This window comes from Vicia villosa, linkage group LG7, assembly GCF_029867415.1.
Source record: "Vicia villosa cultivar HV-30 ecotype Madison, WI linkage group LG7, Vvil1.0, whole genome shotgun sequence".
NCBI classification, from domain to species: Eukaryota; Viridiplantae; Streptophyta; class Magnoliopsida; order Fabales; family Fabaceae; genus Vicia; species Vicia villosa.
The window spans coordinates 89,205,335-89,219,619 of NC_081186.1; the positions used below are offsets into that span (position 1 = coordinate 89,205,335).

Below are 14,285 nucleotides of genomic sequence, written 5' to 3' on the forward strand. Positions count from 1 at the left end.
TCGTCGTTCTGATATATTACCGTATATTTTCCGTGTTCAGGTTTTCTTTGTTGATTTGCATATTTTTTTTATCTTTTTGTTTCTTCTTCTTTAACAAAATTCCTTAAAGTCTTGTTACAAAATAGTTTTTATGTATGCTTGGGGTGTGAATATGGCTGTTATCGGTCCGGTTCGGTCCGAATAATTGATATCCCGATTCATGGATCGAAAACTTATCCGAGTAAACCAGGACCGGTCCAGTACAATGATGGATAAATTGTTGGACCGAAACCGATCCAACAATTTCGGGTAACCGAAGACCGAACCGAATTAGATTTTTTTTAATAAAATAACCGAAACCGGACCGTTGTTGTTGGTCGGGTAACCGGACCACCCGATACACAAGAAAAAATTAATGAAATTTCATGTTTATTTATGGGTTTCCAAACTGTACATGAAATGAAACTAATGATTTTACATATCAAATTAACAACCCAACAGCATTTCATAATCACTTATATAATATACCAACTTATATAATATACCAAGACAAATGTTAATGTTTTGATAAGAGGCTACCAAAGATAATTGTATCAAAAATACATGATGTTTCAAAATGATAAGTCAAAATAAACTCAAAAGATCATTACATTTCATATCAAGTATTTGACACCATTTCTTATCTTATCAACAGACACCTTAATCATATCAAGCCCATCTTGCACCAACAAATTTAAGATGTGTGCACAACACCTTACATGAAATAACTTATCATCTAAGGGTAAATTTCTCCTACCAGAATAATCCCTCTTCAACCTAGCAATGCAATTATCATTGGCACTGACATTATCAACAGAAATAGATGTTACCTTATCCCTTATTCCCCAATCATCCATTACCTTTATCAGTTCCCTGCACAAAACCTCTCCAGAATGTGGTGGTGGCACATTCTTAAAAGATAAAACTCTTTTATGAAGCTGCCATTTTGAATCAATGAAATGACCAGTCACAGTCATATAGCCTATCCTCAGTTCACCAGACCACCACAAGTCAGTGGTGAGACTGACCCTATTAATCAAAGCCATACTTATCTCCAGAATATGGTTTTTTTTTCACCTTTATTTTTGAACTAGAATGATGTTCTAACATAAACCACATAATTTATAAACCATATAATATAATTGAATTGAATTATGGAGCGTGCACTGATTTTTTTGGGTATAATTATATGGTAATTGGCCACCTAATCCAACTATTAATTCATGTAATGTAATATTAGGAAAATGTGACTATCGTTGTGTCTATGAATGATTGATATGGCTATGTTTCATATATTAGCCACATCATACCACACCAAAAGTTATAGTATACGTAGCTTAATATTTTAAATTGGTTGAGATTTTATTTTCTAATTAAAGAAAAATCGTTAGAGTAAAGTTGTGTTTAATTAAGAATGAGGTTACTTATACATACACTCTTTAGGTGCTTGGAAGTTCCGTTACTATATAGCCTTATAGGTGGCGTCACATAAGTTTCAACATCACGTCCTTTATTATTTTTTTTCATAATTAATAAAATCAAATGAGTTGAGTTGCCATTTTTCAATAATAATCATAACTTGGACTCACAAGCTCTATTTTATTAGCCAATAACTAAATAATCTTCTAGCAAAGATAACTTGTGAGATCAAGCACGGATAATTATAAGTCAATATCAACTAATTAATGTAGGAGAAAGCAGAGCACAATAAGAAACTCACAAACACAATATCACACACATGTCTCATTTGTTGATCATAAATTATGGATAATAAATAGTTATATAATTTATACAACTAATATAATTTTGACACTACAGATAATATATTTGATGGCACAATAGTTTAAAAATTTCATCTAAAATTACATATAAAGTTAAATATAGTTACTGTTCTGAAATAGTCCCACAACTAAGCATGACTCAATTCGCTTCTGAGTTCAGGATGACCTAACAGATTTGGCCCAAACGGTGGGACCAACGAAAGGTGTTTTCCACTTCCGCTCCTTGGTTGGGCATGCGTGATCGGTTGACCCCAAGGCCAACTAAACTACCACTTCCCTTAACTACTTCTCTGCCCGCACTAACGGTCAGGTTTCACTTTGTCTGGACAATCTTCCAAGATGACGAGCACGAGCTGCCCGCCCCTACTTTCATGCAGAATTCCTGACAGTCACCTATTTTGGATCTGGGTCCTAAATGCCCAACCCAAAATAGGAACCAAAGACGATGCGTTAGGGGTACTATAAATACCCTATCATTTAAGAGGGTCATGTAATTCAATTCTTATCCATAAAACACTCTCACGTATCTACGTATCTCTGCATTCTTATCCATAAACAATAATTCTAAATATGGAGTAAAAATATATATTTTTATAACTTATATATAACTCATATATTATAATAAAAATAATATTTACAATTGTTAATTATACAAAAAGTGATCCTGATTCCTTTTGATAGAAGAAAGGGATGGTGAAAGCTCACAGACAGAGAGACCGGTCACCGTAATGGTCAACCATTCCACCTTAGGAGTTGTACTCGGGATAATAGTAGCAGCTAATGTCAGAGTAATAATTGTAGCCAATGATCAGACTGTCGGAGCAGTAGAAGTCACCATCACTTGGCCCGATTAGTCGGTCGTAAAACCTTAATCCTTGGAACACACGAGAAAATTCTGCAACCGATCTACGTTATTTGCATGATACGAATTGCAATTGTTAAAAAAAAGAGTTTTTGTCTCTCTACATGATCAAGCGCGCTGATTATTCACATAAGTATCAAACAACTTCTTCTTTTATTGAGAAGGGAGTACGTCACTAAGACCAAATACTTCTTCATGACTGAGTGCCTAATACCAAGCATGCATATCCTCATTCATTTCCACCTCCTTGGAGGAAAAATGACTTAACCCGGTGTGGTAAGAAGAAATAGGTCAACAAAAGTTAACTCGAGACCAGTACTTTAAAAGTTCAGTCTTACAAGAGAGAACAAATCTCAATGGGGTCGAAAACAAAGAGAAGGCAAAGTGAGCCCCAGGAGAAACAGGTTTCACCAGCATGAAACAGTCAAGAAAGTAGCCATAATTATTAGTAAAATAATTAAACCAATGGACTTAGGGGCGAAGAAAGATCAATCCTTGATCCTGGGCATCATCCTGAGAGGCGAGTTCTGCATAAAAGAGATAAAATAGCCCCAAATAAGGTTTCCAATCTTTATGCTTGACACAAAGTTGGAACACCTTCATATAAGCCCAAAATCCCGGATGAAGTTGCGAGGGGCAGCCTTTAGACGGTTCATCATAGCTACCTCAAAAGAAAAGGGCATACCTACCCTTAACCTGATAAAGAGGCGTTCATACAAAGGGACCGAGTAACCCTAAAAAGAGCTACATATTAGCATTGGTTATAACCTCGACAATATTTAGATTGGAATAAGTCCCTACCACTTTGGAGGCCACCCAATGGTACACTACTAGAAAATTCGCGTTTAGTGACTGAAATATTTTTGTCAATATAATGACCGAATTAGCCATCAAAATTTGATATTCATGAGCCAATTTTAAGAGGTCAAAAAATCAGTCACTAAAATAAATCAGCCACCAATTTAGAGACCAAAAATTTGGGATCACCTATTCGGTCACGAAAAAAATATTTTTATATACAATTTAATTTATATATAAAAATTAGAGACCAAAATTTCGGTCACTAATATTTTTTGTTTTCTTTTTCTATTTTTAATTCTCTTTATTATGTTACTATTTTCTTTCCATTTTTTTAAAGATTTTGATTCTCTTTCAATTTTTATTATTTACAAAAAGTTTCATCTTTTTTATTGTTTTAACAAATAATATATTTATATAAAAAATATATGGATATATGTTTAAATATAAAATATAGCAATAGATGTATGTTAATGTAGTGACGATGTCTTATTAAGATATATGGAGGTCACGAGTTTAATTTCTAGGTGTCATAACTTTTAATTTTATTTTACAAAAAAGAACAATAAAATCGGTCACTAAAACCAGTCTCTAAATTTGGTCGCTAAATTTCAGTCACTAAATTCGATGCAAAGCTTAGCAACTAGCACTTTTTCAATCGAAAAGTAATGGTCGCTAAATCAGTCGCTAATCGTTTTAGTGACCGATTTTTAAGCTTTTTCGGTCTCTAACTCAGTCACTAAAAGCGATTTTTCTAGTAGTGGTATCTATTAGCGTTATCCGGCTCAATGAACCGAAATCCCCTTTGGGCCAGTTCAACAACTTTAAGGTGATCACCGAGACTAATCCAAAACACGACGTTAGACTGCCCCTAGCATTCTAAATGGTGTGCGATTTCAGCATCGTTGGGCTCACGACCACTCGTTCTTCTATACAGCTGGACGAAACAACCAAATGGTGTGCGAACTCAGCATCGTTGGGATCACGACCACTCGTTCTTTTATACAGCTGGACGAAACAACCAACACATTTCATCCTTTGATGGGTGGCTTTTATTTCCGCCTCAATCAAGATACGGGGAGGCATCGGTTTCTTAACATAAAACTGATCCCACCACCTCTCCCTGAAAATAGAGCCTCTAAAGGATTTCAGAAAGGAGTTCCGTCTGAAAGAGAATCTCCAGACACTCCCTCAGTGATAGAATAAATGGAATGCGATTCGGGCTCCATTCCCTTTTTCTAAGAAGAATTGATACTTTTCAAATCACTCTCTATGATAATATGGTTATCACTCATCTTAACAAAGAAACCAATACTTTTTGAAGAAGAAAGCTCGATTTGGAGGAAAATACCTTAAAGTGTGAAGTCAAAGACAAGCATGAGAAAGTTGAAGGTTGAAAGCTTTGAATGTGCAATGACAATTACACCAGGAAAAACGCTCTTAAAGAGGAGGGAATGTTAAAATAAAATAAGGGAAATTCAATAGGTTGAAAAAAGTTCAACCAAATTTCTTCTACCCTTATATAAGCAAAGACAATTAGATGGATCAGAATAAAAGTAAGAAACAAGTGCAGACCAACAATAAGATTTCACCTTGGAAACATGACAAAACTCAAGTGCATCCACGGATACAGTAAGTTGCGTCACACCACTCTCTACCTTTTCAGGTCAATCTTCAAGAAAAAAGGTGAAAACGTTTCAATAATGAGACCATATTTAATGCTCATGTTCCCCACTACTCTTTGGAAAAACTAAAGGGATGCATGCCCGTAAAAGTATGTACAACCACTCCTAAAGGCCGACCACAGCTGACAAAAGACTCCTCTGATATCCATAGTGCCCGGTGAGTCTTGGGGAAAGCTATTCCATACAGGCCAAAAGCCCAATTAGGCAAAACCCACTTATCCCGCCTGTTCCATTAAGCCCAAGGTATAAATAAGTTTTCAAAGGATTTTCAGGTACACAATCTCTAATATTCACTTTCAATACGATTATCTTGAACCCTAACTGACATGGGCGTTGAAGTGCTAGCCCTGCAGCCACCCCGTAGGTCCTCCGTATCGAAGATCAAAGACACAAATTCAAGACCAACACCCCCGATTCCAAAAGTATCACAATCACAACCTTTGGATCGAGATGATGCTCCCTTGAATTGCTTGAGAAGCTTTGCTTCGCCGTAGCTTCCACAATCTCTTCCAATTCTGGTTCCACCACAGAGCAATAATTATGTACGATTGACTTTCTTGTAATTTAAGTTATTTTTTTAAACTCAACTTACGTTATTAAGCTAGTTATCATTAATTGGGGTAATTGACGTAGTGAGTTAATTTAAGGCAGTGAATTAATTAAGGTAATTATCATTAACTAGTAAATCAATTAAGGTTAGTAGCATTTAATTGACTTTAGTTATGTCCAATTTGAAACTCATAGTACTTGTATAAATACATTGCTCTTTTGATATTCAGTTATTCATCTAGTTTTATTTTTTATTTTTTTTATTTGCACTTAAAAATTGATATCAAGAACTATACTCATTTTGTGAAAACAATAATGATTGGAGATATGGTCGAAAACAATAGCTTTCCAACAAATCTATCAATTCTTGGGGTGGAAATTGAAATAGAAGGTGTAAACAAATGAAAATGATATTCAATCTTCACAATGTAAATCAATATCTAAATGAAGGTCTTCAAACATAGGTTCATGTGCAACTTCCAAAAAATATAGAAAAAGAAAGATGAAAACGCTTTGTTCTATAATTACCAATGTGTACAAAAGTATTTGACAAAATCTTAAAAACAACTTTTGTAAAGCTAGCTTGAAATATGCTTGAGAAGTACTACTATTATGGTAGTGATGCAAAGTTATATATTTATTTTTAGAAAGAAAAATATAAAGGCAGCAACTATTTCTTATAGGGGGCAAAGCAAACATTATTAAACATTTTCTCAGTCTATGTTTTTCTTTAGGCCCCTTTAATTATACACGTACATAGCTGCCATATTAAAACTAGGAGCAAAGAAAAATGACTGATAATGGTCAAACTCATGCCAAATTAGTTCAAGAATATGGTGCAAAGAGGAATATTTCACAATTTCACAAAAATTCATGACCTGGTTGGTCATGTGAAATTTTAACAAGAAAGACCATTTCAAACATTCTTAAACATGTTTTTGAGATCTAAATAAAAATAATAATGTAGGACCAATTTTTAAAAAGAAAAGGTTGTTAAACTTCAATACGTATCAACAAAGTATAACATCAACTAAAATAAGATTAGGAATATATGCATGGAATAAAAAACAAGTTGATTAAGGAGCATGTAATTTGATTGATGTCTAAAATTTGGCCATGTGTTAACCTTTAATAATTTCCAAAATGTTGTTGAAGTGACCATATTTCAAAGAAAACAATATATTATATTATATTATATATAATTAACTAATAAAACTTACGTATGTGAATCAAATTTGACCCTATTAGGTCGGTAGAACATGCAACGTGTTATTATAGACCTATCTTACAAAGGAAATCAATCACTTTCTAGAAAATGGATAAGAATTGGGACAACTATAACTAATTTATTGTTTGACAAAATTAGGGGAAAAGGTAACGAAAATTCGAAGCCTTCATTATTTAAGAGAAAAATCAAAAGGCTTCAAAGTTGAATAAAACAGTTGGAGTTTGGTTGAATAACGGTTAATGGACAATTTGAAGCCTTCATTGACTAAGAAAAATCAAAAGGCTTTAAAGTTGAACTGAAAAAGTTAATGGAAATTTTTTAAGTACTATTGGTTGAATAGTGGTAAATTATGAGAAAAGTTTATTCAACATTTGAATATATTTAAAAAATATTAATATAAAAAAGACACAACATTAAATGATTGTATAACAATGCTTACACTAAAATATTAATATAAAAAAGACATAACATTTAATCAGTATAGAAACTGTGTAACATTCCTATATCAAATAAGCATTTATTTATTTTTTTTAAAAAAAATTTACAAAATATTTTACATAAGCATTTATTTATTTTTTAAAAAAATGTTACAAATATTTTACTATCGTAAAAATTCAAAGTTAGAAATCTAATTTTAATGGCTTACTATATTCTATCCAAAATTAATTATTCACCATTGCCTAAAAGGCTAATATGGTAACTAAGTACCTTCCAAGGTTACAACCCAAAGCCAAATAATAGAACTAGTAGATACTAGATACACATTCATAGCATAAATCTTAAACAAGAAATTTTCATTTTCTTCAAAGACTAATTGGATATGTCAATCCTTCTACGTAGACAAAAGTAAGCAAACACTCTAAAGCAAAGAGCCATGGCTAACAGAACCCAAACTTCTGTTAAACCTCCATTCAAATTTACAGTATCAAATGAAGGTGAACTTTGAAGTGTCTTGCATCCATCCTCACTTTCACATTCATATAGTTCATCTCCTGAATATTGCACTTTTAGAAGAAGCCTGAATCCATAGTACATGAATGACATATACTTCAACCATTGCATGAACTTTGGTATATGCTGCAAAACAATCAATTTGGTTCCAAAAGAATCAGTTCAGTTCACAAAGAATCAGTTTCAGTCGAAAAGAACCATGAAGCACTCACACACCGGACACCGGACACCAGACACGACACAGACACTGACACGTCGCACGTAGACACTGGTAAAAATTTGAATAAATAAATAAATTAAACGTAATCACCAATGTCGGTGAATGTCCAGTGTAAGCACCAGACACAAACCCAAAAACTGATACGTCTTTTTTTAGAGGTATCGGTGCTACATATATGAACAGTGCTACTCTTTTGTGCATACCTGAACATAGTAGCCACCTGTAAGAAGGAACAACATGAGTATCAAAGAAGCAACCATTCCTGCTCTTTGAATGCTCATAACCGCAGCTCCAAATAGTTCTCCAGCTCCCTATCAACAAAAACAATATGCATATTCATTCGAGCTATAACTTTTCACAAACCCTTTACTCTTTAACACTCCGAGTTTTGACATAACTTACTTGACTTGTTATAGCTATCAGCAAAACCGCGAATAACGTAAGGAAGAAGCAAGCCACCGTGCTCTTAAACCCAGCCATGAAGTACACAATGAGCATGAAAAAAGTAGGATACGAAACATGTGCCACCATGTCACAGAGAGTGCTACTTGCATAGTATACACTTAGTCTATACATGTCTGCTTTCCTTTCTTTTCTTAAGTACACTTTTTCAAATGGAAATACATAGACTGCTCCAAAAATACATGAAGATGTCCAAAATATACAAATGTAGAACATTAAACCAACCTGCACAAAAAAATGAGATATTATTTCCTTTCCGCTACTTAAAACGTCTGGATCCGTCTCTGAGACTATCTAGTACCTGATCTCGGAGTTGAGCTTCTGTATCAATTGAAGATTTCCACCAAAGTAGTCCTAACAAAAGTGCGATTCCAACAGCTTGAACTAGTCTTAATATATCAAAATAGTCCTTGCATCTTGCTCTGAATGTTCTCTTATAAAGTATAATGAATTGGTCTAACCAACTCAGTGTCCATTCCTTTTTAACCTGAATGGCTAGTTGAAGATGTTTTGGTGTGCTTGCTCCTCTATGATTCTCTTGTTTTTCTTTTGGCTCCAATATGTCTTTATACTTGAGTTGTACATACTAACATAATTAAGAAACATTTATTAAGTTGGAAATGAATAGACAATGAATATAATAACATTAATAATCCGTGACGTAATTGAGGGCGTGCTACCGCACAGGTTTAAAAAAATTTCACGGTTAAACCATGGCTAAATAGGAACTCGTAAAATATTGTCACAGTTAAATCACAGTGAAATAGTGCCTCTATTTCTTTTGCCACGGTTAAACTGCGGCTAATCTACACGGAGCTTCCAAAAATTTGAGACGACTTTATTAATAACTATAAGTTATAATAAATAATACCTTAATAACAGCTGCTGAAGGGTCAGAAGATTCTTGATCTTTGAAAATATCTCGAGGAACACTTATATCATTCACTTGTCCAGTTGCTAAGTCAAGCAAAAACTCTGCGGGATTCATCGGTATTTCCGGGATGAATCTCAATGATGAAAAGTACTCAGTTGTGTCTTTTGCCTTTCCATAATAAACAGGATGTCCTTCTGCTATCAGAAGAAGTTTGTCAAACATGTGAAAGATTCTGCTCGATGGCTGATGAATTGTTGTGATTATAGTTCTTCCAGCCTAAGGACAATTCAAAACTATTTTTTCAGCATATTTTCAAAACATGTTATCAAAATCACAGTTAAATTTAGGATCCGATGTTACAATCGATACCTTGGCAAGTCCCTGAAGGGTAAGAAGGAGTTTGTTTGCCGACGTGGAATCAAGGCCTGAAGTTGGTTCATCAAGTAGCAGCAATGAAGGATCAACAAGAATTTCATAACCTATGCAGGTTCTCTTCCTTTCTCCTCCTGATATACCTTTGAGATATCCTCCACCTATTTTCGTGTGGCGACATCTATGATTATACAAGAGATTATTTAGGAAAACAGTTTCATTTCTTTCATTTGGATGAATTTAAGCATTCAATAGTTATGGTTGAGTTCACACACCTTTCTAGGCCTAGATCCTTGACAGTGTTCTCAACTCTTGCATATTTTTGTTGCTTGCTCATGTTGGTTGGTAGCCTTAAGAATGCAGAGAAGATTAATGTTTCTTCTACTGTAAGTTGCGGAAAAAGCACGTCCTCTTGTGTTACAAATCCAATCCTATAAAATTAGCATTAAAGAGAGAGACATTAAGATACAAACACTGATACAGACACATTTTTTTTCAGAGATGTCTGTGCTACATAGATTATTAAAAAATATGTTTAACCTCCTTTTTAGCGCGGGACTATATGGTACATCATTGTAAGTTATCTTTCCCTTAACATTATCAAGTAATCTTCCTCCTACAACTCTCAACAATGTCGTCTTTCCACTACCAGAAGGACCCATCAAAGCGAGGATTTCGCCCGGGCCAATGCTTCCGGTGATACCTTTTAGAATTTTCTTGTATTTGTTTTTCTCTTCCACATTGTTTGGCGTGGCTACCTTTGACACCATTGTTTTCACAGGATTCTTGGAAGCTACTTGGCTATTTCGCACTTTGAACTCTACATCTTCAAACTGCACATCAATTGAGAATATGATAAAAGAAAAAACTAAGAAAAACTTCACTCGAATTTTTGAGTACCTTGAGAAATACAGGGAGAGGAGGATCTTGGTTGAAAGTGGAATCCGCGACTTGAATATCAATCTCTGGGTACCGATTGTGAAGGTATGCCTGAGACATGAACTCCATGCTGTGACCAAAGCCATTGCTTCCTGCAATCTGCATGGAACCGACGGAAGGCGGTGACATTGACATGTTGTCCTCAATCTCATCTTCTCTAAGATTTTCCATGATCAATGATGTTAATGAGAGCAAGGTGATGAAACTAATTAAGGGTCTAATAATGAAGTTTATATGTCATGATTCAACTGTGTATACCAAGAACTTGGCTATATAATGGAGGTAGAATTATGGTTGGTTGGCCACATACTTTTCATGGCAAGCTCTTAGGTATGAGTGTTGTTCTCACATATCCTTTTAATTCAAGCATTGTGAATTGTTATAAGAACATATCAAGAACATGAATAAAATTGGCTTGGTAATGGTAAGTAGCTGAACATTTATAAACAGACTTTTCTGATGCTAATTGAACCACTGAAGTAATTAGACCAGTTCCATTTTGTGAAGACAACCTCTATGTTTCAGCCTTCAAATCTTTTTGCTAAAATTGGATTTGTTCACTTCATAGTATATTGTGAAAGGTTTGAAGCAGGCATTAAGAAATTAGTGCAGCTTAGACATTTCAATAAACATACTATTGACTTCTCATAATATCTAAATCTTAAGTTTGATCTATGAAAACCAAAACGCAAACCATCTAACAACGAAAAAAATGAGAATAACCGTTAAGAAATGTGGTTTAGGCCTAATTCATGTCTACAAAACCGTCTTATAGAATAAAGATCGCTCTCATTTATAAACATATGTATTGTCTAATGTAGAAATAAAAATATTTAAAATGATAAATAAGTGAAAGGGCGTGTGCAAAAGCAAATCAAGTGAAAGGGTGTGTGCAAAAGCAACGAGGACAACATCCTCGGCCAGAGCCCTTAACTCAAAACAACAAGCGAAGATGTCAGGGAGTTCCCCGGAAGGTTATCCCAGTTCGCCCCGAGGATACGTCTCCCCAACGACTAGGGCTTTAGACCGGGGAAGTACCTCCCCGACCGCTGGGGTTTAAGCTTAGCATAAGGTTAACCCAGAAACGGCTGCGAACCACCGCGCCAACCCAATTCCCGGTCGATATTCATCCGAAAACTCATACAAGCCGCTCTATCGCGTCGACCATAGCAGCCAATCAGCGACAAAATAGCGATACCTTGCCTCGAATCAACGGCTCCGGCGTCCAGAAAATGGCAAGACCGCCATCAACCACCAACACGTCAATAGAAACACCCTAAAAACTATGTTCCTCCTATCCTAAACCGCATACGTTCTACCAAACAACTAAACTAAAGCACGAAAAACTGGAAAATAAGGAAACTTACGTGGTTGGTAGGAAGTTTGACGGTGGTCGAAAACTTTTCACGCGGCAAACGGCGAAGTAAATTCTGAGCAACAGTCGAGCAGAAGTCTGGAGAAGAAAGAGAATAGAAAGTGTCAAATGGCTAAACTCCCCCTATTTATAGAGGAACTTCCCAGCGCGTGTCCAGGCACGCACCTATCCTAGACCTAGCATAGCCATCATTGCGCCTTAATGGCAGCACGTGGCTCAATGCATGCGTGCGGCGTCATCACTGCGCTTTCCATCAACTGTTCATCTCCTCGACGACACTTATTCTCCTCGACAACTACTTTCCTTGAACAATTTAAAATACATTAACAATGTCCTCGACTTCTCTCTCTCAAACGGGACTTGCCCTTAAGTCCTCACTCCTATACTCGGAGCAACGACTTCGGGGCTCCTGTTTTGGACTAGTCCTACGGCTGGGAGCGGCCCAATCCACTTCTTCTCCAGGACGACCCAATGAACCTGGCCCAATCACTTAAGGGCAGCAGGGTCGAGCATACCCTTCCTCTTGTCGGGCAAGATTCGCTCCAAGCCAGCGACGAATCACACACCCTGTTCTCTTATCGAGGAGAGAAGCAACCTCTGCTCTAGAGACGACTGCGTCGACCAGGAACATCTGTCTGCCTGACTAACAACCAGTTCTGAAAAGCCTCCCAGGATTCCTAAATTTACTCCTATAATCCTGGGAGTCCTGCGTTTTAGGCTTAGATCCAACTCAAAACGCAGAACAATGGCCATGCGCTAGGGGTATTATATATACTATCTCTTTTGAGAGGGATAAGTAACACAATTTTCAAACCCAAAAACACCAAATCGTATCTGTGCTCCTACTTACTTGATCGTCGGAGTGTCTTGCAGGAACATTTCCCCTCCCCCTCGTCATCAATACTGTGCAAACGTCATTGACCCTTTCTGGTTCTAATCCTCAGGTCAGTACAATAAATAATGTAGAATAGGAATTATTCAATACTTGGAGTGTAGAGTTATAATTAACTGAAACTCTATTATATTTAATTTCAAAGTAAACTAATGTAACACATAAATTAATCTAAAAATTCAAATGCAAATAAAACTAGACCAAACACATGCCATAATTCTTTGTCATGAGATTAGAGGTGCAACTTCAACAATGGGAAGTGCTATAATACATTATTTATACAAGCTTACTGACACTCCTAAATCTAGGACAATCCAGAACGTGCAAATTATTAAATTCGCTCAACATAATCTCTTTGCAAAAAATCAAAATCTCATCATGCAGACCAAGAACATTATTGTACTCGTATTGAAAGTTATGGCAAGTGGTTTTGATGATATTACAATGTTGAACAAACACCATAAAAAACAACAATCCCGACTAGTGAATGTAGTTGTTGACTCTTGATTTTTGTCAAAGAATGAGATGGTAGCAGTAGCAGCAGTTGACGCTCATGACTTTGCTAAACAGATGAATGCATTTTAACAAACAAGTGGTAGGCAACAGTAAGAAGCCAATGTTAATAGACTTGTTTGGTTCACTTACGTTACAGAAAATCCCATCTGAGGAGCTTGTTGTTTTGGTCATTGGAATCTCGTTTCAGAAGCACACTTTTTAGGAGCTCTTGATGATTGCAATTGCATTTCAGGAATATCAGGTTTATTTTTCAAATCGAATTTTTGAAACTTGGTGTTTCTTATTGTGTCTAATCGATTTACGAAAATCTGTTTAGATTTACTCAAATTTTCTCTCGCTTGTGCTCATGTACGCAACTGGTTACCCCCGTATCTCAGCACTCTAGCCTGTTTATTCATCATCTAAATCTCCTTTCACAAGGTGTTTGTAAAAATGCCTCCACAAGGTGTTTGTAAAAATGCCCCCACAAGGTGTTTGGAAATTTGATCTTATACTTTTGTTGGATAACTTAACTGTGAGAATAGATTTAACAAAACTATAAAATTAAATTTTAGTTTGATTTGTAAAAAAATATATAAACTTTGAATCTCTTGATGAAAGGTTTACAAGTTCTGATGTGATGATAATTATGCAGGATAGTTATTAAAATGTATAAAAGAGAAGCTTCCACACACCATAAAAATCTGGTGCAAAAGAGAGGAGTTTTTCAAAGAGAACGTATGAAATTTTGATTACTACTTTATAATTATATTTGTTTTCTCAA

At 35.5% G+C, this 14,285-nt stretch overlaps 1 protein-coding gene across 1 annotated transcript; it reads right to left on the minus strand.

Annotated features, from left to right (window-relative positions):
• Positions 1–7,633: 7,633 nt before the first annotated feature.
• Positions 7,634–11,442, minus strand: LOC131617758 (ABC transporter G family member 26-like). The gene is made up of 9 exons (XM_058889012.1): positions 10,701–11,442; positions 10,341–10,633; positions 10,076–10,231; positions 9,798–9,981; positions 9,426–9,704; positions 8,856–9,140; positions 8,495–8,779; positions 8,296–8,403; positions 7,634–7,998 (listed from the first exon to the last, which is right to left on the minus strand). The coding sequence occupies exons 1-9, from the start codon at positions 10,908–10,910 to the stop codon at positions 7,732–7,734; spliced, it is 2,067 nt and encodes a 688-aa protein (XP_058744995.1). The 5' UTR covers positions 10,911–11,442; the 3' UTR covers positions 7,634–7,731.
• Positions 11,443–14,285: the final 2,843 nt, after the last annotated feature.